The sequence below is a fragment of the Hyla sarda genome, chromosome 3 (genome assembly GCF_029499605.1).
Source record: "Hyla sarda isolate aHylSar1 chromosome 3, aHylSar1.hap1, whole genome shotgun sequence".
NCBI lineage: Eukaryota > Metazoa > Chordata > Amphibia > Anura > Hylidae > Hyla > Hyla sarda.
In genome coordinates, this window is record NC_079191.1 from 318,059,811 (window position 1) to 318,084,600 (window position 24,790).

General features: G+C 44.2%; 1 protein-coding gene across 2 annotated transcripts in view; it reads left to right on the top strand.

Annotated features, from left to right (window-relative positions):
* AHCTF1 (AT-hook containing transcription factor 1) overlaps positions 1–24,790 on the top strand; it is a 176,272-nt gene that overhangs the window by 94,004 nt on the left and 57,478 nt on the right. For both annotated transcript variants that reach the window (XM_056567149.1, XM_056567150.1), the window contains exons 24-25: positions 541–682; positions 10,940–11,087. In XM_056567149.1, coding sequence (XP_056423124.1) covers positions 541–682; positions 10,940–11,087 — 290 coding nt within the window. The remainder of the gene's footprint in view (positions 1–540; positions 683–10,939; positions 11,088–24,790) is intronic.

Sequence of the window (24,790 nt, forward strand, 5' to 3'; positions counted from 1 at the left end):
TCTAAAAAATTAGACCACCACCGATCAAAACCTTTTTGCTGTATTATATATTTTTTTTGTTGATTAAAACACAGATTGATCTTAGTCATTTGCATACACTTAATTACAATAACATTTTATCACTGTTACTAATAAGTTAACTATGATTAATACCACTTTGAGTTCCATTTTATGTACATTGCCATTACGCAAAGCAAAATGCACAGCATTTATCAATATAACTTTTCCTCCTTATGGTTAATTGCAGGTAATGACAGGTCATGAGAATTCCATTGACCTTATTTGTTTTGTCTTTCTTACAATGTTCTGTTAGCTGGATGCTTGTGCCTTTTGGCTGGGGAGATGCTACAATGAGCGATACTTGCTCTGTCAGGCTTGATATTTTATCTGCATAGGCTACATAATACCTTGTTTAAATGTACAGGCACTTGCCGCTTCATCCTTTATGCACTAATATGCCATACTGACACTATACTAGCATCTTACTATAGGTAGAATGTATGCAAAATTATGTAATTGCTCTTTTTTTTTTTCTTACAGAATGATAGTGATAGACGCCAGCGAGAGAGAGCAGTAGCGAGAAAATCCATACTTGATCAGTATGGCAAAATACTGCCAAGTGTGCAGCAAACCCTGGCAAGTGATAGGACCAGACCTTATCCATCAATTATTTGGAAGAAAGGTATATAAAGAAGATAACTGACCGTTTTTGTGTGTATCTGTACAGAGAAATGTTAGTTACAGCTGTGTAATTGTTAGTACTGGGTTACAACCGTGGGTATATGCTGCTGACACAAGGCAACAAAAAAAGGAAGTCAGCCCCTCCTGGCAGGATATTCCCCGCCTTCTGGCTCTGAACTAGTCAGTTTTAGCTTTGTGTCAGTAGGAGGCAGACACAAGTTTGGAGTTCTCCAGACCTGGTCTTATCCTTTTTTCTATTGTTAGTTTTTCTTCCTTTTTGGTTTTATTTTTAGGTTTGGGGTACAGGAGCATTGCACTACCTGTCTTCCCACATGCGATGAAGGGGCAAGGTGCATAAAGTATGGGCCATTAACCCCTTCTCGCCAATGGCCAGTGCCAGGTGGTTGTGTCAAGGATGGGTTAATGTGCGGCCTTAATATGTGAGTGACTACCGCTGTACTATTTTTCCGAGTGTCGACGTAGGAAAATTCACACCAGGCCAGGTTGGCATGAGTTCCCTCCTCGGTGTTGACTCCAGGGAGTTCTCCTTTATTACAGGAAGTAAATTTGTTTTTTACATTTGAAAAAGGAGGGTTAGTTATGACATCACAATTAGCATGTTACATTTTGATTGGTTGTTCAATTATTGTATCCGTATATATTAGCATATCTAGTGTCCATTAATTTCTTGGTAGAAGTTCTTGGTTTGTCAGATATTTAGTCTTTCTACTCCCGCATGGAGTCATCTCAAGGCCTATATTCGGAGTCATGAGCAGATAGCATTCTGATGTATATGGGTTAAACGGTAGGGAACAGATATATTTTTCCAGCAGCAATAGCATATTAGTATTAGTATATTGATCAGTCATTATAAACATAAGGGTCATTCCTATCAGTTGTACCCTGGGTCCGGATCCCCCTATTACCCCTGCTCGTCTCGCTGTGGCAGGTTGGCATGATGCAGGTGGTGCTTAGCTGGCTCAAGGTATCAGACGGTGAGTATCTCCTGGGATAGGTAAGTATACTCCCTCTTCTCGGCACCTGAGTGACTGCTTCTGACTTCTGCAGGCTGCTTCTCCTGGTGAGCTTGCTCCTTTTTGTTTTTTGGTTGGCTTGTCTACTTTACTTGTTTTCATGTCCGACCCCATACCTGACACTCCCCCAGACAGGCGGCCGTCACTTTGGTCACATACTACTCCTGTATGGGATGCCTGGCGGTTCAGCTGAGCCCACTTGTTCTGCCTTTTCTGCTACGTGGCTCAGCAATCCAGTGCATATTGCTCAGGATGGCTCCCTGGAGCGTGCGGTTCCTGAACCTACCCCGGGATGGGTCTCCTCCCTCTCTATTTCTGATTTGGCTCTGGTGTCCCAGAATGTGGCTTCTGCTTTGGTGCGGTCCTCCTTGCAGCTTTGTTCACGGGAGGCTCGCTCAGCTTCCCCTGACCAATCCGTCCAGCATTCTCACAAGCACCATAGGGTCTCATCCTCGGACTCTTCCCCTGACTCTCTTGTTTGGGTTGTCTGTGCCACGCCGATCCCTCTCTCCAGCTCCCCGGCAGTGCCCCCGCTCCCATGGCCACTCTCCTAGAGGCCGTTCCAGGTCCCCTGCTCGCCATTCCAGGTCAGCCTCACCTCTGCTCGAAGTACCCCACAGTATGTCCCCGGTCTCCATGGGAACTGGTGAATGCGGAGTCAGATCCGCCTTCGAATCCAGAGGAACTGTCAAGCATCTCGGACATGGACAGTTTAGGGTCAGCTGTCAGAGACATCTTTCATATGCAGGACCCTGGAACTTTGAACCCTGCTTACAAAGTTTCCTTCTGCCGTTTTCCTAAGGTCGTCAGATCTCACACTGAATTTGATGAGCTGCTGGATGCGGCCTGGAAGCATCCAGAGAAATTCTTGCAAGGGGCTAAAAAGCTTCTGGCACGGCTTCCATTTTCCCAAGACCTGGTTTCGAAATGTACTGCCCCACCTATGGTGTAGCCTCCTGTTTCTTGCCTGTCGAAGTCCAATATCCTTCCTTTGGCAGAAGCAGATTCCTTTAAGGATCCTTTGGACAAAAAAATTGAGAATCTTTTGCATTTGATGCAGCAGGGTCATGCCTGCTTCCGGCTTTCGCTTCCACCTGGGTAGCCAAAGCTTTGTTGGCTTAGGCTTCCCAACTTCGCCAAGGCATTTTATTCGGTGCCCCACCTGATGACTTGGCTGACCTTGCACTCTAGATCTCCAAGGCTGGGGACTCTGTGTTCAGCATCTCTGGAGTCAGCCCATTGTGGTTATTTGTTGCTCCATGTGGCTGAAAGCCTGGAATACAGATGCCGCCTCCAAGAAATCTTACAGAACTGCCCTTTTTGGGCATCTATCTCTTGGATACTGCTTGCTACTGCAAAATAGAGTAAGCCGCATCGATTCCCGCTGCAAGTCCTCTTCCTTTCAGTCCTTCAGACAAGCCAGCGGCCTTGCAGTCTCAGAAGGATCCATCTTTCAAGACTCGTACCTCCTGGCAGTGGGATAACTGTTCTGCCCACTTTACTGCCAAGCCAGGTACCCGCAAACCATCCTCCGTCTGAAGGGGCACCCCACCGGAGTTTTCTTCTCTGGAGTGAGGTCGTCTGTCCCTCTTTCTGGACACTTAGCTAGCGCAGATGCGCAGGATTCCTGGGTTCGAGACTTCGTTTCTGATGGCTACCGAATCGAATTTGGTTCTTTTCCAGGTTTGTTTTTTTCGGTCTCGCCCCCCCACCACCACCCCACCACATATGCCATGCCAGACCTCTCCAGAAAGAGAGGGTACCAAACTGCAGACAAGTATTTTGGAGCGATTGCCCCTCCTCAGTACAGAGCAGGGTGTGTTGGCTTGGCTGGGGAAAGGCCTGTTGACATGGGTCAAATGGGTAAGATTTCTCTGTGAGGAGTACAACAGAAGTGTGTGGAGATTTATAGGTCATTAACACTTCACTAGACATTCGTGTTGTTGAGTGAGACATTAAAGGGGTACTCCGGTGGGAAAAGAAAACCTTTTTAAAATCAACTGGTGCCAGAAAAATAAACAGATTTGTAAATGACTTCTATTTTAAAATCTTAATCCTTCCAGTATTTATCAGCTGTTGTATAATACAGAGGGAGTCGTTCTTTTCAATCTGACCACAGTGCTCTTTGCTGACGCCTCAGTCCATGTCAGGAACTGTCCAGAGGAGGATAGGTTTGCTATGAGGATTTTCTCCTACTTTAGACAGTTTCTAAAATGGACAGAGGTGTCAGCAGAGAGCACTGTGTTCAGACAGAAAGGAAATTAAAAAAGAAAAGAACTTCCTCTGGCACATACAACACAGGGGTGTGTAAATTTATTAAAAAACTACTTATCCACGGGACTAAAACGGAGTAGAATCTACTTGTCCCTCATGATGAGCCACTTTTCCTGGCCAATTTTCGCTTTTACACTTGTTTTTCCTCCTCGTCCTATAATAGCCATAAATAACTACTATAATGATACCTTTTAATATTTCCATAACATATGTTCCGAAACAAAAAATACATATATTATTGAAGTGAAATTGAAATAGTAAAAGATTATTTTGAAAGTTTAGTGGTTTTCTTTTCTACGCCATTTACCTTGTGGTTGAGCTAACATGATATTTTGATACTTTAGGTTGCCTGATTACAGCAATAACAGATTTGTATAGTTTCTGTCATGTTTTACGAATTTAAAAAAAATTCGGAACTTTTTCAAAAAAAATGTATTGCCTTTTTCTGACCCCTGTAGCTTTTTTTTTTTTTTCGTATACAAGGCTGTATGCACCATAATAATTTTTTTTGTACCGGTACCATTTTAGTATTGATCTGACTTTTTAGGGTCTATTCACACGCAGATTTGATGCGCAGGATTTTCTGCTGTAGATTTCAATGTAAATTGAATGATTTGAAATCCTGCGCATCAAATCTGCCCAGAATACTGTACGTGTGAATAGACCCTAAATCACTTTTTTTTTCTGGGATATTATAAAAATAGCAATTCTGTTTTTTATTTATTTTTTAAAGTTTTATATAGGAAAATGGGGTGATTTGAACTTACAATATTGAATGGGTTAATGTGTGTCTTTTAAACTTTTATTAAAACATTTTTTTACACACACCTTTAGTCCCTTAGCGGACTTTTAGGAGGAATCATTAGATTCCTCATGATCAGCACATTCGGTGGACACAAGGCTGGAGTTTCCCCTATACCAGGAAGCGAGACAGTGGTCTGCTTGGTTCCTCAACTGCTGGTCTCCCATTACAGGGCTGCTGTGTACAGGGTTGGAGTTTCCCGTGCCTCACTGCTAATGTGAGGTGTCTAGTGGGGTGTTCCAGTATGTGCTCTGGACCCTATGCCAGTTGACTAGCCATTGGTCTGCATGGTTTCCTACACCAATTCGCCACCCATCGTATATCTGCCGCAATTGCGGCTGCAGTTCTGGGCCCCACCTACAGTGTGGGGTGCCCGCAGGAGTGGACCTGTGTATTCACGGGACCCTGTACCAGTAAGCTGGACTGTGGCCTTCATGGTTTACTACTCCACCGGGTCACCTACCATATTCCTGTCGATCTCATGGTGGGAGTTCTGGTACCCAGTGGTTTGCATGGGCTCCGACTCGGACAGGTCACCTTCTTTATTCCTGCTATACCGCAGCTGCGGTTTGGGTATCCTACAATCGATGTGAGGTATCTGGATGAGTGACCTTATGTGGTTCAGGACTTCCTATTCCAGTACACCAGACGGTCGTCAGCACGGCTTTCTAATTTCCAGGTCACCTACCCCTTACCTGCTGCTCCTGTGGCTAAAGTCGAGTAGCTCAGCTTTGGTGTGCGCTCCTGAAACTGGAACTCTATATGCTCATCGTCACTTATACCAGTAAGCCAGACTGTGTCTGCATGGTTCCTGCACCACGTGCATCCTACATTAGTTATGTGTCTGCATTTCTGGTGCTTTATACGCATAATGTCTTCAGCACCGTTAGGGGGTAGGCTGGGAGGGTTTTCTGCAGGTTGTTTAGTCCTGCACAGAAACAGCAGCGCAGTCTTTGTTTCCCTTTCACAGGTGGCATAACATTGGTCTTCTTCCGGCATAATTCTGACTTACCGGTAGGTGCTCCGCCTGTTTTCACTACTGCCGGCCATCTGCTCTATGCCTGCTTCTTTGTGTGGCGGCAGTCCTGGTTCCCCACTGCCATTGTGCGATATCAGTCTCTGTGTCCCTAAATATGCTGTGGACAATCTGCACGTACGACGTCCACCTTCCACCTCTGTTCTGGAATGGGGCCTGATAGGGTGACACGGTGTTTTCAACAGCCCCTCATGTCTTCAGACAAGAGTTGGGATTGCTCTGTGGATATGGCATCCGTTTTTTGTTCGGAGGGTTCAAAGGTTTTGTCTCCTTGGAGACGTACCTCCTACAGCTTTATTATGATTCTTACACTCCTTTCTTGCATGCGTAGCCCCATCTTTATCCACCATGAGTATCACAGGTCCACATCCCTACGAGGACTCAGATTATTTCTCCATACCTCTGTATGTTGTCAGTAGCCAAGAGTTCCTGGGGTTACTGTTGTCACCCGTATGGTCACCCATTACAGTGGGGCGGTGTTTAGCATGCTCATACGATACCAAGAGTAACCTTCTCGGCCTTTTGGCTAAGATCAAGTGTAGTACCTTCCTGTTGGCGGTGTGGAAGATCACCAAGGCAGGATATGGGAACCACACTGAATGGTGCAGGTGTACCAGGGACAGCTGTGTGGCCAGGCAGCGGGCCCTGAAGTGACCTGTATCTTCTGGATCTCGCCCTAAGGTTCGGGTAGAGTGAAGGCTGAGGTGCAAAAGTGCCCTGGGAGTGGTGACCCCAGGGTGCCAGAACTCACTTTGGAGTAGCAACCCCACTTGACGGATGGCACGCAGCACACACTTTATCTCTCACTCTTCTGAGCACTCACCTCTAGAGTTCCAGCCTTCTGGTGTTAATCTGAAGAGGAATTTTTTTTTTTACATCCGGCCGGATGTCTGTGCAGTATCACACTGTGCACATCAACTTATTTATTTAGTTTTTTGTCACTGTAGTAACGTTTGTGTTTTTATGTACCCTAGGATTTGGTCAGGGTGCGGTAGTCCTTCTGGGTGTCCCTCCTGCTGGTCTAGGGGTAGTGTTGTGTGGCCATCAGGTTTCTCACATCCCTGCCATGCTCCGTGGCATTCCTGCTTCGGCAGGAATGCCGAACCGGTTTATTGGTTCCTCGGTGGCAACTTGGTTACTTTTCGGTCCCTGAGTAGCTTCGGCGAAAGGGGACATTGTACCTCGAACCTTGCAGGTGCCTTTTGGCCCGGAGGAGAAGGTTTGGTTTGTTGGGGCCTCTCTCCTGTTGAAGGGCTTGCGATGGACCACATCCTCATGCACGTTTTTTTTGTGTGAAAACTTGCGCTTTTTTACTTGAACTTGGGTGATTTGAGAGCACGTACCTCGGCTCTACAAAAAAAAAAAAAGGGGCGTAACCTTGATATTCCCTCTTCTGCTGGGGGTGCACCAATCAGAGGGCTTGGCACGGACTGTGCCAGAGTTCACTGTGTCTGCCTATTGTTTCTCTCCCCGCTAAGAGCAATCAGGGGGTTGTTTGGCCGACTGTTTCTGTGCTCTCTGCCTACTATTGCAGTCTGGCACTTTTCCCATTTTTTGGCTACCTCCGACTGCTTATGCAACCATGACACTCTACTCTGCTGAGGGAGTTTGTCATGTATGATTCGGATATGGCCGGCCTGGAATTCTGGTCAGCCGGATTGCGCCAGTCTAGCCAATTTGACCTTGTGCATGGACGTTGTTCTTTATTTGCTCTTTCTGCCATTGTTCGGGCTCTGAGTCTGCTCTTCCTCCAGGGTTCTTGCAGTGTTCCCTAAGACATGGATTCTGGAACCAACAATTTGTCAGTCCGGGTCGTCGCTCAAATACATCATGTCTCTCAGGACGGTCTCTTCTCTGTTCCTTTTTTTTTCCTGGGGGGGTTTCTGGTCTCCGCTTTCCACATGCTCGCCTTCTTCCAGACGTATTTTGATCTCCCTGGCATTCTCTCGCCATGTTCTCTTCCATCGGTTAATTCTCTGGATGGGGATTCTCTTGTCTTTTCCCTTTCCATGTGTTAATTAGCCAGGCTGTTCCTCTGTCCTGTTCCTTAGTGTCCTTGGAGTTGGTTTCCTACCTCCTTACAAGATGGTTACGGCCCATTGGGCATCCGAGACCACCCTTTTTATGTCTCTGCGGCTTATAAGTCTCCTTGGCTGGTCTCTTCCTTTTGGTTTCCTGGGCCATTTACATGGATGGTGGAGCTCCAGATGCACTTTTTTCGGGCCCTGGTTGTCTCTTGGCCGAGGGTCTTGCCAATCGGCCTTGCAGGTGGACGGGGTTCAGTCTCAGGACTGTGTCCCCTTCTCTGGTGGTTATTATTTCTTTCCCAGGGACTGCTTTGTTACGTGCCATCAGTATCCTGTTTCCCCCAAAGAAGCCACCGAGAAATGGAGATATTTTTTTTTTTTGTACTCACTGTAAAATCTTTCTCGTATCCTTCATTGGGGGACACAGCACCCACTCATATCTTCCTGTCTTTCCCGGATTCTCCTTCTGGTTCGTGGGTTTTATAGCCAGGATTCCTTCTAGGGTCCTTGGGACATCTCTCCTTCTTGTTGGCTTCTCCTACTACTTTGTGACACAACTGATTTCCGCATGGCAGGTGGGCGGGCTTTCTCCTGCCAGGGAGGAGCCAACTTTTTTCCTAGTCTCAGCGCCTCCTAGTGGCAAGAGCATATACCCCATCAGTATCCTGTGGCCCCCAATGAAGGCTACGAGAGAGATTTTACGGTGAGTACAAAAAAATCTCCTTTTTCTGTCGCCCTATAATTTTATTTTTCCATATACACTGCTAAATGAGAGCTTTATTTTTTTGTGCCTCTGTAGTTTTTATGACACCACTTTTTTGTATATAACTTTTTGGTCACTTTTTATTCCTTTTTTTGGGGGGATATGATGTCACTAAAAATCAGCAATTTTGGACTTTATATTTTTTTTAGGCATTTACGCCGGTTACCTACCAAGTCAACATTAGTTTTGGCATTTTTGCATGTAGTGATATCAAATGTTTGGTTGTTTTTTTAGTAAAATGGGAAAAATTTTAGGGTAAAATTTAAAGCGCAGCTGTCATGGAAATGATACCCCCCCAGACTAATAACATGATAGTATAGATGATGATACGTGTAATGCAGCTGTACTTTTGGCTGCTGTTTATCACTCTATATCAGCAGGAAAATAGTTTTATTGAGCTGTCAGCAACAGACGTATAGGCGTGGCTGGGGATCGTGATGCCCCGCCTCCGCCACGCCTATTCCCTGTAAATGAGCGCTGGACCACTGTGTGATTGACACACAGGTCCCCACCCCCCCGATGTCCATGATGTGCGGGCCTCCACTGAGCCTATACATATAATGTGCACCTCTATGTTATATGATATACAGTGCCCGTACTACTCTTCTTTCTTCTCATGGTGCCGGAGACACGCTGCTTCTGCTTTCACTATAGGCAGAGAACTCGCTCCCTGCCTCTAGCACTGCGCAGGCGCACTGAGCTGGCGGCAGACAACGGGAGCGAGTTCTCTGCCTATAGTGAAAGCAGAAGCAGTCGACTCCGGCACCATGAGAAGAAAGAGGAGTACGGGCACTGTATTTCATATAACATAAAGGTGCACATTATATGTATAGGCTCAGTGGAGTCACGCCGGCCCGCACATCATGGACATTGGGGGGTGGGGACCTGTGTGTCAATCACATAGTGGTCCAGCGCTCACTTACAGGGGATAGGCGTGGCGGAGGTGGGGCATTACGATCCCCAGCCACGCCTATCCGACTGTTGCTGACCGCACGATAAAACTATTTTCCTGCTGATAAAGTGATAAACAGCAGCCAAAAGTACAGCTGCATTACAAGTGTCATCTAGACGATCATGTTATTAGTCTGGGGGGGGTATAATTTCCATGACAGTTGCGCTTTAAGTTTTTTTCTGAGATGCTATTCTGAAGTATCTTGATGAAAATAACTTAACACAAGACCAACAGGGGTATATGCAGGATTTGTTTTGTCAGAGTAATCTGATCCTCTTCTATGAGGAGGTCACTTATAGATTGGACCGGGGTGACTCTGGTTGGGTGGCAGTATCAAGTGGGGTACTGTAGAGGTCAGTACTGGGACCACTTATGTTCAATATGGTTATTAATGAATTTATAGAGGGATTACAGAGTAGAATTTCTATTTGCAGATGACGCTAAACTGGCTAAGGTGATCACCACAGAGAAGGGTAGCATAATATTTCAGAGGGATATGGTGAACCTGGAGGCTTGATCACAAATATGGCAAATTAAATTTAATGTGGAGAAATGTAAGGTTAAATACTGGGGCCATAAAAACAATTTACAATTATGTGCTAAATAATAAAACGTTAGGTATAACTTCTACCGAAAAGGGTACTGGTCGACAGTAAGCTCAACTTTATTGACCAGTGCTAGGCAGCTGCTTCCAAGGCTATCAAAGTCATTAGATGTATCAAGAGCGTCATGAAGGCTCTTGACAAGAACATAGTTTTGCCTCTGCATAAATCATTAGTCAGACCACATATGGAGTATTGTCCCATTTTGGGCACCTATATGTAAGGAGGACACTTATCACAATGTATAAATATACAGTACAGAGATCTTTTTAGTGAGCGTTTTATACTTAGGCCGGTAACTAGATGTAGAGTATGCCCCCTTATCATAGAGGAAAGAAGGTTACACCATCATCACAGACGGGGATTCTTTACTGTAAGAGCAGTGAGACCACGGAAATCTCTGCCACATGATGTTGTGATGTCTGACTCAATAAACAAGTTCAAGGGCGGTCTAGATGTGTTTCTGAAAAACAAATTACGGTTTAAGGGGATAGTATGTTGATCCAGGGATTTATGATTGCCATATTGGAGTTGGGAAGTAACTTTTCCTCTATAATAGGGCAGTTGGAATGAGCCTCATGGGGTGGTGGGGAGGGGGTTAGGGTTCCTTTCTCTGGATCTGTTGTCTGGTTCTTCAACCTTACAAACCATATGTAACTTATCACTGAACATGTAGTTTTTAGTCCTTTTACCAGAGTTTGAAATGCTAATATATTTTCCCGACGTATTTAACCCTAAGCAACATTTGTATTTTCTTGTGTATTATAGTTGCAAGACCAAAGCCTTTATCTACTATTACAAAACAGGCTCCTACAGGTAGTGTGATAACTGAAGCTAACTTTATCCGCAATGTGCTGATGAAAATAAAGGAAGTGTCTGTTGCTAGTGAAAATAAAGACTTCTCACCTTACAAAAGGTAAGAATTGCTCTTCCAATTCAACTTATATTTTATGGTATTGTGGCCTATCTCAACACCTGAATGTGTTTAAAATAAATAGCATACACATTCTTCCTTTTTCTGTTTTGTTTTCTTACTTTTTTTTTTCTCTTCCTTTCTCTCCTAAAGGCCATAACTACTGTTATTTTTATTTACATATATTTTTTTGAAGCCATGTGAGGGCTTGTTTTTTGTGCTACTAATTGTACTTTGTTTTGGCTTCCTTCATTTACCATAAATACTAAATGAAAAAATACAAGGGGTTTTTAAGCCATTTACCGTGCAACCAAACCACATGTTCTCTGTAAACTTCAAGTCAGTACGAGAACAGTGATCTGTATAGTTTTTCTGTGTTGCTACACAAAAAAATAAAAACGTCCTTTACACATCAGTCTAAAACTGTGTAGTTTGTGTATTTTTTTTTCTTTTTAATACTTATAAACATTTTCTTTTTGTTAACTTTTCTAGTCCCCTTAGGGCACTTTTTAAAGCAATTATTTGACATTAAACTTTTTAAATCTGTGCTCTACTACCACAGCCTGCCTAAGTTAGACTGTATCAATGGCCTCACGATTATATTGCTGGGGTGCCAGTTGGTCCACTAGACCAGCAGATATGTGACACAAAATTGTTTTAAAGCTGTGCATGCTATTGATTGCAGCATTATAACAGTTAAATGACTAGCACTAGATTACTCTGCGATGTCTGTTAAATGCTGGTGTCAACTGCAGATAGCAGCTGACACACCCAGGTTGTGGAGGAGACACTGTCCCTAAGCTCATACTGTACTCAACAAACGCCCAACCATCTTGCATGTATGACAGTAGAGCATTAACATGTTAATTGACGCTGGTGAAATAAATGCTTTTTATTTTTTAATTTTACCCCTCACAACCTAAGTTTAGTTAGAACAATTTGATTTGGGCACAGTCAGTGATTGCACAATCTGCTGTTCCTTGGTCACCATGTGTCAGTTCAGCTGGTTTAGCTGCTTCACCTGTTCTGTACAGCCCATATGATGTCCTATTCAGTCTTTCCCTTGGTCCTGGTGGAGCAGTCCTTTTCTCGCAGACTACACATTGCCACAGTAATTATGCCAGGTCTAGAGGTAGTCTTCAACAGCAATCAGGTCTCCTTTTTTCTTTGTCCAAAGCAGGAGATCCAGTCAGAATGATCAGTTCTTCTGCTGGCCACATGTGCCTGTTTCTTGGATTGGTTCGACAAAGTTGTAATCTCTCCCAGCCTCTTTGGAACCCATTCCACCGCTCAAAGGGATCCATCTGCTGATTCTCTCTGCCTGTTTTCCTGTATTAGGTTCCTAGTTTTATAAATATGGAGAGACTCCTCAGTTTCATTCTGCCTTTTTCGACTAGATTTGCAGGAACATTTGGGTGGGTTTGCCATATTTTCTTCCTGTAGCTTGTTCCGAGTGTTCCTTTGGAAGAGAGGCAGTTGAGAGAGTTGTAAAACAGGAGAGATCTGCTATGCGGAGTGGAGCTTAAGTGACTTGTGCGAGTACTTCAATTTGCACATATAGGGATCACTGATAGAATTTAAGACAGCCTTTTCACTTTTTTCTCTACTCTGCCTCTAGGAGGAGGGGTAGATTTGGTCACAGGTGCTTAAATTTTAGTTTGGGACTCGGTTCTGAGCTTCCTCTTAAGGCTGATTTGGAATAGAGGCAGGTGAGAGTTGTAAAACAGGAGTTTGAAAGCAGGAGTTTGGATCGCTGTGATTCTTACTTTGTGAAATCCCCATAACTAGATGGCCTCCATGTTGAAAAATGCAGTCCGGTGTACATCTTGCGCAATGTATGCAATGCTTGAACAGCAGTTTGAAGGTTTATATTGTTGTGCGTGATGTGTGTGAGTTGTTCATTTGGAAGCCCAGATCCTGGATCTAGAGGAGCAACTGGCAACACAGAAACGCATTGACAACTTGGAGAGGAGTCTCCTGCTCACTGAACACGTACTCTCTTGAGTAGATGTGGGGGTGCAGGACAGTCAGGCAGCTAGCTGGGTTACAGTTAGAAAACGGGGTAGAGGGAAAGTGTCAGGGATGCTAGTCCTTATCTTGCACACCCCAACAAGTTTTCCCGGTTAGCAGATGAGGGGGGACTTTATAGTCTATTTAGGATAGGGGGACTTAGGGTCTATTTAAGGAGCGGACAAAACGTAAAGGGGGAGGCGTTTGTCTTTATGCAAAGTCCAGTTTGAAGGCCGCACTGCGGGAGGCTATACTGGAGGGAAACAATAATGTGGAGTCATTATGGGTAGAAATATATGGAGATAAAAATAAAATTCTGATAGGGGTTGGCTATAAGTCACCAAACATAATGGAAGAGGCAGAAGATCAATTACTGAGGCAAATAAAAAGGCAGCAAATCAAAATGATGTGATAATAATGGGGGACTTTACGTATCCTGATATAAACTGGGAGACTGAGACCTGTGAATCAAATAAAGGAAACAGATTTCTGACTATAGCTAAAGACAATTATCTGTCCCAAATGGTACAGGGCCCGACCAGAGGGGGCGCCCTACTAGACTAAATATTAACCAACATGTCTGACAGAGTAATTAATGACTAAGTAACTAAGGAAATAGTGATCATAATATAATACAGTGTCGGCCATTTATATGGATACACATTAATAAAATGGGAATGGTTGGTGATATTAACATCCTGTTTGTGGCACATTAGTATATGTGAGGGGGGAAACTTTTCAAGATGGGTGGTGACCATGGCGGCTATTTTGAATCCAACTTTTGTTTTTTCAATAGGAAGAGGGTCATGTGACACCTCCCCGCCGACTGAACGGAGCGCGGACCCGATCAGCGCCAGCATAGAGTGGCGAGAAGTCAGGCAGGTACATGTGCAAGTGAATGCCTGTGCCCGGACTCCCACCAAACTTATCTGAACAGGACGCAGCTCCGGATCCCACGTGCGCCGTGCTAACTAGAGACCCGGAAGTGACGGGTACAACACAGCACACTTACGCAAAACGTCACGAACGCCGCACCGATACCAGGCAGGGGCGTTATATACCCCTGCCCCGGCCCACAACCCCTTATGTGCCGCCTTGACGTGCAGGGGGGTGGAGAACCTACCGCCCCTCTCACAAATACAGCATAATCAGGCTTTACACAGCTCTTACAGTGAGAATTTAAAATATTTTTAAGTCTCCCATTTAGTCTCAGTATTCTTGTGTTTGAGGACATTATCCCAATTTATATTGTTAAGGGCTTCTCTGAGTTGATCAAACTTTGCCTTCCTAAAGTTCATTGTTTTTGTTGCCCCTTACGAGGTTCCCTTATTGAAGAACAAGTTATAATGTACAGGGTGGGCCATTTATATGCATAAACCTAAATCGAATGGGAATGGTTGGTGATATTAACTTCCTGTTTGTGGCACATTAGTATATGTGAGGGGAGAAACTTTTCAAGATGGGTGGTGACCATGGCGGCCATTTTGAAGTCGACCATTTTGAATCCAACTTTTGTTTTCAATAGGAAGAGGATCATGGGACACATGACACTTATTGGGAATTTCACAAGAAAAACAATGATGTGCTTGGTTTTAACGTAACTTAATTCTTTCATGAGTTATTTACAAGTTTCTGACCAATTATAAAATGTGTTCAATGTGCTGCCCATTGTGTTGGATTGTCAATGCAACCCTCTTCTCCTAATCTTCACACACTGATAGCAACACCGCAGGAGAAATGCTAGCACAGGCTTCCAGTATCCGTAGTTTCAGGTGTTGCACATCTCGTATCTTCACAGCATAGACAATTGCCTTCAGATGACCCCAAAGATAAGTCTAAGGGGGTTAATTGGGATAATGTCCTCAAAAACAAGAATACTGACACTAAATGGGAGACTTAAAATTAGGCTATATTTGTGAGAGGGGTGGTAGCATCTCCAACCCCCTGCACGTCAAGGCGGCACATAAGAGGTTGTGGGCCGGGGCAGTGGTATATAACGCCCCTGCCTCCTATCGGTGCAGCGTTCGTGACGTTTTGCATACGTGTGCTGTGTTGTGCCCGTCACTTCCCGGTCTCTAGTTAGCACGGCGCACGTGGGATCCGGAGCTGCGTCCTGTTCAGATAAGTTTGGTGGGGGTCCGGTCACAGGCATTCACTTGTACATGTACCTGCCTGACTTCTCGCCGCTCTATGTTGCCGCTGATCGGGTCCGCGCTCCTTTCGGTTGGCGCGGCGGGGAGGTGGCTGATCCGGCTGCGAGATCAGATGGGTAGCAGTTTTCCTTTTGTTTCCGGTTTCTGACTGCTTGTCCGGCTCTCTCTGTGGGGCAGGAGGATGGGCTGGTCACCTGCGGTTGATTCATTCAAGCCACTGCTGCTGTTTGTCTCTTCACGAGCATGGCTGCTTTTGTTTGGTCACGTTTATCCCGGGTCGTGTCCTGGTTGTGCCCCTGGGCTGTCCTCATCATCCTGCTGGCGGGATCTTCTACACATGCGTTGCATGGTTTTTGTGTTGCTGTGTTGTGTCCTGATTGTACCCCTGAGCTGAGAGAATCCCCGTTCTGCTCTATATCCAGGTCACATGCGCACCAGCTTGGCAGCATGCGCTAGGATGTGTAGGCACTAGAGGTAGTTTTCAGTCGGTTATGTATTAAGTCTGTGGAGGTATATAGATTTGTGTATACCCTGGTTAAAAAAAGGGGGGGGAGCTATGTATGTATATCATGCATAGTGTTGGTGCTGTGCAGACGCTCTTGGCATTGGTGCAGGTGGTCATGGCATTGGTGCCGGTGGTCATGGCATTTGTGTTGTACATCTATACTCTATACGTGGTAATTTAGACGTTTATAGCACATTCAAATAAGTGGGTCTTACGCTCTTAGCTTGCATATTGGGCTCGCGCTCATTGCATGTCACGGGACTTAAGTTCATAGCATATATTCGGAGTTTACGCTCATAGAAGAATTTATACAGTACATACATAGCACTCATGCGGTACACACTGTGCATAGCACTCAATACAGTACACACGGTTCATAGCATTTATACGGTACATGCACTCTTAGCGTTCATTCTGCACACACTTGCTTAGCATCCATTCTGCATTCGCGCATTTGTACTGCATGTACACTCAAAAAAACAAAACAAAAAAAAAAAACACTCCATTACGCTCATGCCGTTTAAGATAGCCACATCAGGGCACACACTTCCTGACGCATACCACAAACAGAGATACAAAACTAATCAAATTAGTTGAATTACCGTTACAAGCATGTGGCATGGTGTCATATTGTTTAATACGCTCATGGCATTCATACTGTTCACATGCTCATTGCTTTTTATACTGTTCATACACTCACGGCAATTACACTGTCCATACGCTCATAGCATTTATACTGTTAATACACTCATGGCTTTTTCACTCATGGCTTTGTATACTGTTCATACGCTCACAGCATTTCACTCGGTTCACACGCTCATTGCTTTATACCGTTCTCGCGCTCATGGCATTCATACTGTGCATACGCTCTTGGCTTTACTGTACGCACACTCATAACATTCACGCTATTCATATGCTCTTGACATTTAAACTGTCCGTACGCTCAAGGCATTTATACCGTACGCATTTGTTCAGACGCTTATCGCATTTACACTGTTCATATGCTGTGGCGTTTACACTGGGCTTTTGCTGTGGCTTTTACACTGTTCATGCGCTTTGGCAGTTATTGTTCATTATGCTTAGGGCATTTATTCTGTTAGTACGCTCAGGACATCTATACTGTTTATATGTCCGGGACATCTACACTGTTCATGCTGTTTATACATGGCATTTACACTGTTCTTACATTCATGACATTTCATGTATATGCTTGTGGCGCATACACTGGGCGGGCGCACAATAGTATTCATGCTGTTCTACGCTCATGCCACTGGTATTGCTCGCTTGTCCATGGCGTCTATGCTGTGCGTACACTCGGCGTTTTTTCGCATGGCATTTACAGTCTGTATGTCATGGCTATACATTGTTGAGTGCTCATGGTATTCATTCGGTCATGGAACGCACTATTGACATGATTGTGGCATTCATGCTGGTAGTAAGCATAGTAGTTATACGTTCGTTATGCTTGTGCCAGTTATACTCTGCATACACTCATGGCATTCATACTGCCCATACGCTCATGGTATTCATACCGATCGCACGCTCATAATATTCATACTGTTCACACACCCACGGGTTTGCGGTTATATGCACATGGCGTTATGCACCATTCATATGATCACAACACACATACTGGTCATACGCTCACGGCGTCGATACTGTGGCATACACCCATGGCTGTTATACTGTTCATAAGCTCATGGTATTTATAGTGGTCATATTTACATACATTCATGGCATCATCATCATACTGTTTCACATGCTATTAGCATTCCCACGATCATTCGCTCATGGCTTGCACGCGGTTCATACGCGCTTACTGTCTATATGCAATGGCTTTTATTTTTGATCATACGCTAATGGTATTTATACCGATCATTCGCTCATGGCATTTACACGGGCATTGTAATGGCATTTGCTATTGGCATTGACATTACGCCTATGCCATTTGTACTGTTCATACGCTCATAGCATCCATACAGTTCTGTTCATTCCTCCTTAGCTCTTACGGTGTCATACGCTCGTTGTTCTAATGTTCATAAGCCAATCATAGTATTCCATTGTACGCATGGCTTTGCTGATCATTGTTCATACATTCATTGCTTTGTATGCCACACATGCACTCTTGATGCGGGACTGGTTGTGCGTGTGTGGTGCTTTGTTTCTGTGTTCCATGCACCCCGTGCGTTCGGGTTGTTCGGACGCTCGTGACGTCGGTGCCATGCTAAGGTGCACTGCATTGGCGAGCTGGTGGTGTTGGTGTGTATACTCATAGTATTTACTGTACGTGGTGAGTATTTCTATGCAGTGCATGCAGTTATAGTAGACACGCGCATACCATCATACGGCTCATACACTTATAACTGCACTGTGCCCACGCTTGGGGCTTAAGTTATGGTTTTCTCATGATTGCCAAAGTTATGTCACACTGACATCGGTCATTGGTTTCCTGTCACGCCTGGCATGTCTGCAGGGGGGAGCCACCACAGGTCATTGTTACTGACTGACACATCTTCAGAGCAATAACATCATGACACACAGGTCGTTGTTTACCTCTTATGCCTGCCACATCTGCAGGGGGAGGCACCACGCAGGTTGTTACTGACACATCTTCAGAGCAATAACGTTATTATACATAGGCGGTTGTTTACCAGGTATGCCTACCACATCTACAGGGGGAGGTACCACACAGCTAATTGTTACTTACACATCTTCAGAGCAATAACATTACAACACATAGGTGGTTCTTTACCTGTTATGCCTGCCACGTCTGCAGGGGGAGGTACCACACAGGTTGTTACTGACACGTTTTCAGAGCAGTGAAATTTCAACAGGTGGTTGTTCACCTGTAATACATGCCACGTCTGCAGGGGGGCCACTACACAGGTTGTTACTGACACGTCTTCAGAGCAATAACATTTTGACATAGGTGTTTGTTACCCTTTATGCCTGCCACATCTGCAGGGTAAGGCACACGCAGGTCTACATTACTGACAGTCTCAAAGCAATAGACCACGGCATAGGTGGTCGGATATTCTGGATGCCTACCATATTGGCAAGAGGAGGCAGCACAGGTTCTGGTCACTGACACTTTTCAGAGCAAGAGCAACTCGTCACGTACATGGGGTCACCATTTATGACAACACGTCTGCCGGGGAATATACCACGCAGGTTTGTCACCGACCTGTTTCCAGCTAGAATCCGTCACACGGTGGACGGCCCTATAAGTGCCTGTTTCATCGGCATTATCATATGCACAATGGTCCAGCTTGAGGGCACGATGGCTCAGGCATGGAGCGGTAGTGTCTGCAGGTACATTTGGTAGGCAAATTACAGACATGATGGCAACAAAAGGGTAGGTCACTCACAGTGGGACACCACTCATGAGGCTAGTGGAGTTAGGAATGGGGCATTGGGTTCCAGGTAAGGTGTTAGGATATTGTTTGATCTACAGTCAATAAGGCTGTTACCTCCAAGGTCAGTCGGGTGGTGATGGTTGTGCCTATCTAGCTAACAGTTTCTATTTTGCCACTTATTAGCAGGAACATGATGGGGTTCATTAGGCCTGACAGGTCATAGTGTTTCACTCTCGCACTGATATTAGGCAGCATGCTACAAGCAGATATCAGCTTGGGTTTAACCTTACCCTGCTCAAGTGCCAACTCTGATTTTGGTTAAGAGTGGGCATGACTACCACAGCTCTTCAGTTTCCAGGCATCGATTCCTAGGCTAGTCAGTTCACTTTCACCTAATTTCTGTCTTAATGTCAGAGCTATATCTTGGGTTTGTGCTAAGGTAGGGGCATCGGCTCATGATTACAACATTTAATTCCCTACCAGATTGACATTTTGCCCTCTAAAGGCGTGGCCTCAGTCGTGGTCATTGGGCACAATTCAGACCGATATGTTAAGTTTAAATGTTATATATCAAGTAAGTATATATCCTTGTTATCACGAGCAGGTATGTGTAGCCCCAATCACAAATATACCTTTATGCGAATAAAAGGGTCAGGAATAAAAGAAAACCAATATGGATGAATGAAAATGGGCAATAAAACAAAAATAAAGCTACTACTAATAAAACAGGAAGGCAGTGAAGAAGCAGTACAAAGCTATAGAGAAAAATGTAAAATATGTACAAACAGATAAAAGCAGCAAAAATAGAGACAGACTCATTGCCAGAGTAAAATTAACCCCAAAATGTTCTTAAACTGTATACAAAAAAGGTCAAAAATTAAAGTGTAGGCCCTTTAACTACTTAAGGACCCAGCCATTTTACACCTTAGGACCCGTCCATTTTTTGCACATCTGACCACTGTCACTTTAAACATTAATAACTCTGGAATGCTTTTAGTTATCATTCTGATTCCGAGAGAGTTTTTTTGTGACATATTCTACTTTATTTTGGTGGTAAATTTTCGGCGTTACTTGCATTCTTTCTTGGTGAAAAATCCCATAATTTGATGAAAAATTCGAAAATTTAGCATTTTTCTAACTTTGAAGCACTCTGCTTGTAAGGAAAATGGATATTCCAAAGAATTTTTTTTAATTCACATATACAATATGCATCATAAAATAGCTGTGTTTTTACTTTTGGAAGACAACAGAGGGCTTCAAAGTTCAGCAGCAATTTTCCAATTTTTCACAAAATTTTCCAACTCACAATTTTTCAGGGACCAGTTCAGGTTTGAAGTGGATTTGAAGGGTCTTCATCTTAGAAATACCCCACAAATGACCCCATTATAAAAACTGCACCACCCAAAGTATTCAAAATGACATTCAGTCAGCGTTTTAACCCTTTAGGTGTTTCACAGGAATAGCAGCAAAGTGAAGGAGAAAATTCACAATCTTCATTTTTTACACTTGCATGTTCTTGTAGACCCAATTTTTGAATTTTTACAAGGGGTAAAAGGAGAAAATGTATACTTATATTTGTAGCCCAATTTCTCTCGAGTAAGCACATACCTCATGTCTATGTAAATTGTTCGGCGGGCGCAGTAGAGGGCTCAGAAGCGAAGGAGCCACAAGGGGATTTTGGAGAGTACGTTTTTCTGAAATGGTTTTTGGGGGGCATGTTGCATTTAGGAAGCCCCTATGGTGCCAGAACAGCAAAAAAAAAAAAAACATGACATACCATTTTGGAAACTAGACTCCTTGAGGAACGTAACAAGGAATTAAGTGAGCCTTAATACCCCACAGGTGTTTCACGACTTTTGCATATGTAAAAAAAAAAAAAAGTCACTAAAATGTGTTTCCCCCTAAATTTCACATTTTTGCAAGGGTTAATAGCAGAAAATACCCCCCAAAATGTGTAACCACATCTCTTCTGAGTATGGAGGTACCCCAAAAGTTGACCTGAAGTGCACTATGGGCGAACTACAATGCTCAGAAGAGGAGTCATATTTGGCTTTTTGAGAGCAAATTTTGCTCGGGGGCATGTCTTATTTAAGAAGCCCCTATGGTGCCAGGACAGCAAAAAATACCCACATGGCCTACCATTTTGGAAACTAGACTCCTTGAGGAACGTAACAAGGGGTACAGTGAGCATTTACCCCCCACTGGTGTCTGTCAGATCTTTGGAACAGTGGGCTGTACAAAATTTGTAATTTGCACAGCCCACTGTTCCAGAGATCTGTCAGACACCAGTGGGGGGTAAATTCTCACTGCACCCCTCATTACATTCCGTGAGGGGTGTAGTTTCCGAAATGGGGTCACATGTGGGGTTTTGTTTTTTTTGCGTTTGTCAAAACCGCTGTAACAATCAGCCACCCCCCGTGCAAATCACCTCAAATGTACATGGCGCACTCTCCCTTCTGGGCCTTGTTGTGCACCCCCAGAGGACTTTGCGCCCACATATGGGGTAACTCCGTAGTCGGGAGAAATTGCATTACAAATTTTGGGGGTCTTTTTTCCCGTTTACCTCTTGTGAAAATGAAAAGTATAGGGCAACACCAGCATGTTGGTGTAAAAAAATTTTTTTTACACTAACATGCTGGTGTGTACCCAAACTTTTCATAAGGGGTGAAAAGAAAAGCCCCCCAAAATTTGTTAGGCAATTTCTCCCGAGTACAGCGATACCCCATATGTGGCCCTAAGCTGTTGCCTTGAAATACGACAGGGCTCCGAAGTGAGAGCGCCATGTGCATTTGAGGCCTGAATTAGGGATTTGCATAGGGGTGGACATAGGGGTATTCTACGCCAGTGATTCCCAAACAGGGTGCCTCCAGCTGTTGCAAAACTCCCAGCATGCTTGGACAGTCAACGGCTGTCCGGCAATACTGGAAGTTGTTGTTTTGCAACAGCTGGAGGCTCCATTTTGGAAACAGTGGTGTACCAGACGTTTTTCATTTCTATTGGGGAGGGGGGCTGTGTAGGGGTATGTGTATATGTAGTGTTTTTTACATTTTATTTTGTGGTAGTGTAGTGTAGTGTTTTTAGGGTACAGTCACACGGGCAGGGATTACAGCGAGTTTTCCCGCTGCGAGTTTGAGCTGCTGCGCAAAATTTGCTGCATCGCAAACTTGCTACCTGATACTCACTGTAAGCCCCCTGCCCATGTGAATGTACCCTGTACATTCACAGGGGGGGGGGGGGGACCTCCAGCTGTTGCAAAACTACAAATCCAACATGCACAGTCTATCAGTGCATGCTGGTAGTTATAGTTTTGCTACAGCTGGAGGCACACGGGTTGGGAAACACTGAGTTAGGAAACAGACAATGTTTCCCAACCAGTGTGCCTCCAGTTGTTGCAAAACCACAACTCCCAAACATTCTCAGGCATGCTGGAAGTAGTAGTTCGGCAAAACATCTTTAGAGCCAGATGTTGCCAAACTACAACTCCCAGCATGCTTGGAGTTGTAGTTTTGCAACATCTGGAGGACTACAGTTTACAGACCACTAATCTGAAGGGCCAGATGTTACAGATCTACAACTCCCAGCATGCCTGGACTGTAAGGGCATGCTGAGGATGTGTAGTTTTGCAACATCTGGAAAGGCACAGTGGTCTCCAAACTGTGGACCTGCAGATGTTGCAAAACTGCAACTCCAAGCATGCCCAGACGCCAAGGGCTTTCTGGGCTTGCTGGGAGTTGTAGTGTAAGGGGACCAGATGGAGCAGTCCAGATCGCTTTACGGCCGTCTGGACTGCTGCAAAGGTCCCGCGACGCCGCCGAAGATCAACTCACCTGTCGCCACTGCCGCCGTCTCCGCCGGGTCTTGAGGGACGAGGTGAGTACCGGGGCCGGGCCCCAGCACTCCCACGTCCCCCGCCCGGTTAAAAAATGAGGAATAAATTATAGACGGGGATCAGGAAAAAGCAAATATATTAAACAAATTCTTCTCCACTGTATTCACTGAGGAAAATGAAATTCCAGGTGAAACACAGCGAGATAAGGTAAGCTCCCAAGTACAGGTCACCTGTCTAACCCAGGAAGAAGTACAGTGCCACCTACAAAAAAATCAAAATAGGCAGGTCCAGATGGCATTCACCCCCGTGTTCTAAAGGAATTATGTAATAGACCCCTATTTTTAATATTCAGGGACCCTATAGTAACAGGGACTGGCGCATGGCAAATGTGGTACCAATGTTTAAAAAGGGGTCAAAAGGTGACCCAAGGAATTATAGGCCTGTTAGTTTAACCTCCGTTGTATGTAAATTGTTTGAGGGTTTCCTAAGGGATGCTATTTTGGAGTATCTTGATAAAAATGAATGACTCCATATCAGCATGGCTTTATGAGGGATCAGTCCTGTCAAACTAACCTGATCAGCTTTTATGAGGAGGTGAGCACCAGAGGGAATCGCTGGATGTCGCATATATGGATTTTTCCATAGCATTTGATATGGTGCCACATAAAAGATTGGTGCATAAAATTAGAAGGATTGGGCTGGGGGAGAATGTGTACAAGTGGGTAAGTAACAGGCTCAGTGATAGAAAACAGAGGGTGGTTATTAATGGTACTTATTCTGATTGGGTGACTGTTACTAGTGGGGTACCACAGGGGTCAGTCTTGGGTTCTATTCTATTTAATATATTAACCCCTTAACGACCACGTACGTAAATCTACGTCCTGGTTTGGCGGACATCCAATGCCGTGATCAATACAGATCACGGCATCTGCGGCAGTGCGACACTTTGAATGGATGATAAGATCGCCCACAGCACTGCTGCGGCGATCCGATCATCCAGCATGGCAGCCGGAGGTCCCCTCGCCTTGCTCCGCCCATCTCCCGGGGTCTTCTGCTCTGGTCTGAGATCGAGCAGATCATCACTGATAATACTGAGCAGTGCTGTGTCCAATGCATAGCACTGCACAGTATTAGCAATCAAATGATTGCTATAGATAGTCCCCTATGGGGATGTAAAAAGTGTAAAATAAAAGTTGAAAAATGTAAAAGTAAAAAAATAGTGAAAAATCCCCTCCCCCAATAAAAATAAAAATTGTCCGTTTTTCCCATTTTACCCCCCAAAAAGCGTAAAATATATTTTTTAATAAACATATTTGGTATCGCCGCGTGCGTAAATGTCCGTACTATCAAAATATAATGTTAATTATCACGGTGAATGGCGTAAACGTAAAAAATTTTAAGACGTCCAAAATGCAGCTTTTTTGTCACATTTTATTTTAAAAAATGATCTAAAAGTTTTATATATGCAAATGTGGTATCGATAAAAAGAACAGATGACGGTGCAAAAAATGAGCCCTCATACCGCCCTATATATGGAAAAATGAAAAAGTTATAGGTTGTCAAAATAGGGCGATTTTAGATTACTGATTTTGTACAAAAAGTTTTTCTGATTTTTTTTTTTAAGCGGTACAAAAATATAAAAGTATCTACCCATGGGTATCATTTTAATCGTACTGTCCACAGAATAAAGAATACATGTCATTTTTTACCGTAAAGTGTATAGTGTGAAAACAAAACCCTCCAAAATGTGCAAAATTGTGGTTTTCATTTAAATCTCCTCCCTAAAAATAAAATTTGGGGGTTCGCCGTACATTTTATGGTAAAATGAGTCTTAATTACAAAGTACAATTGTT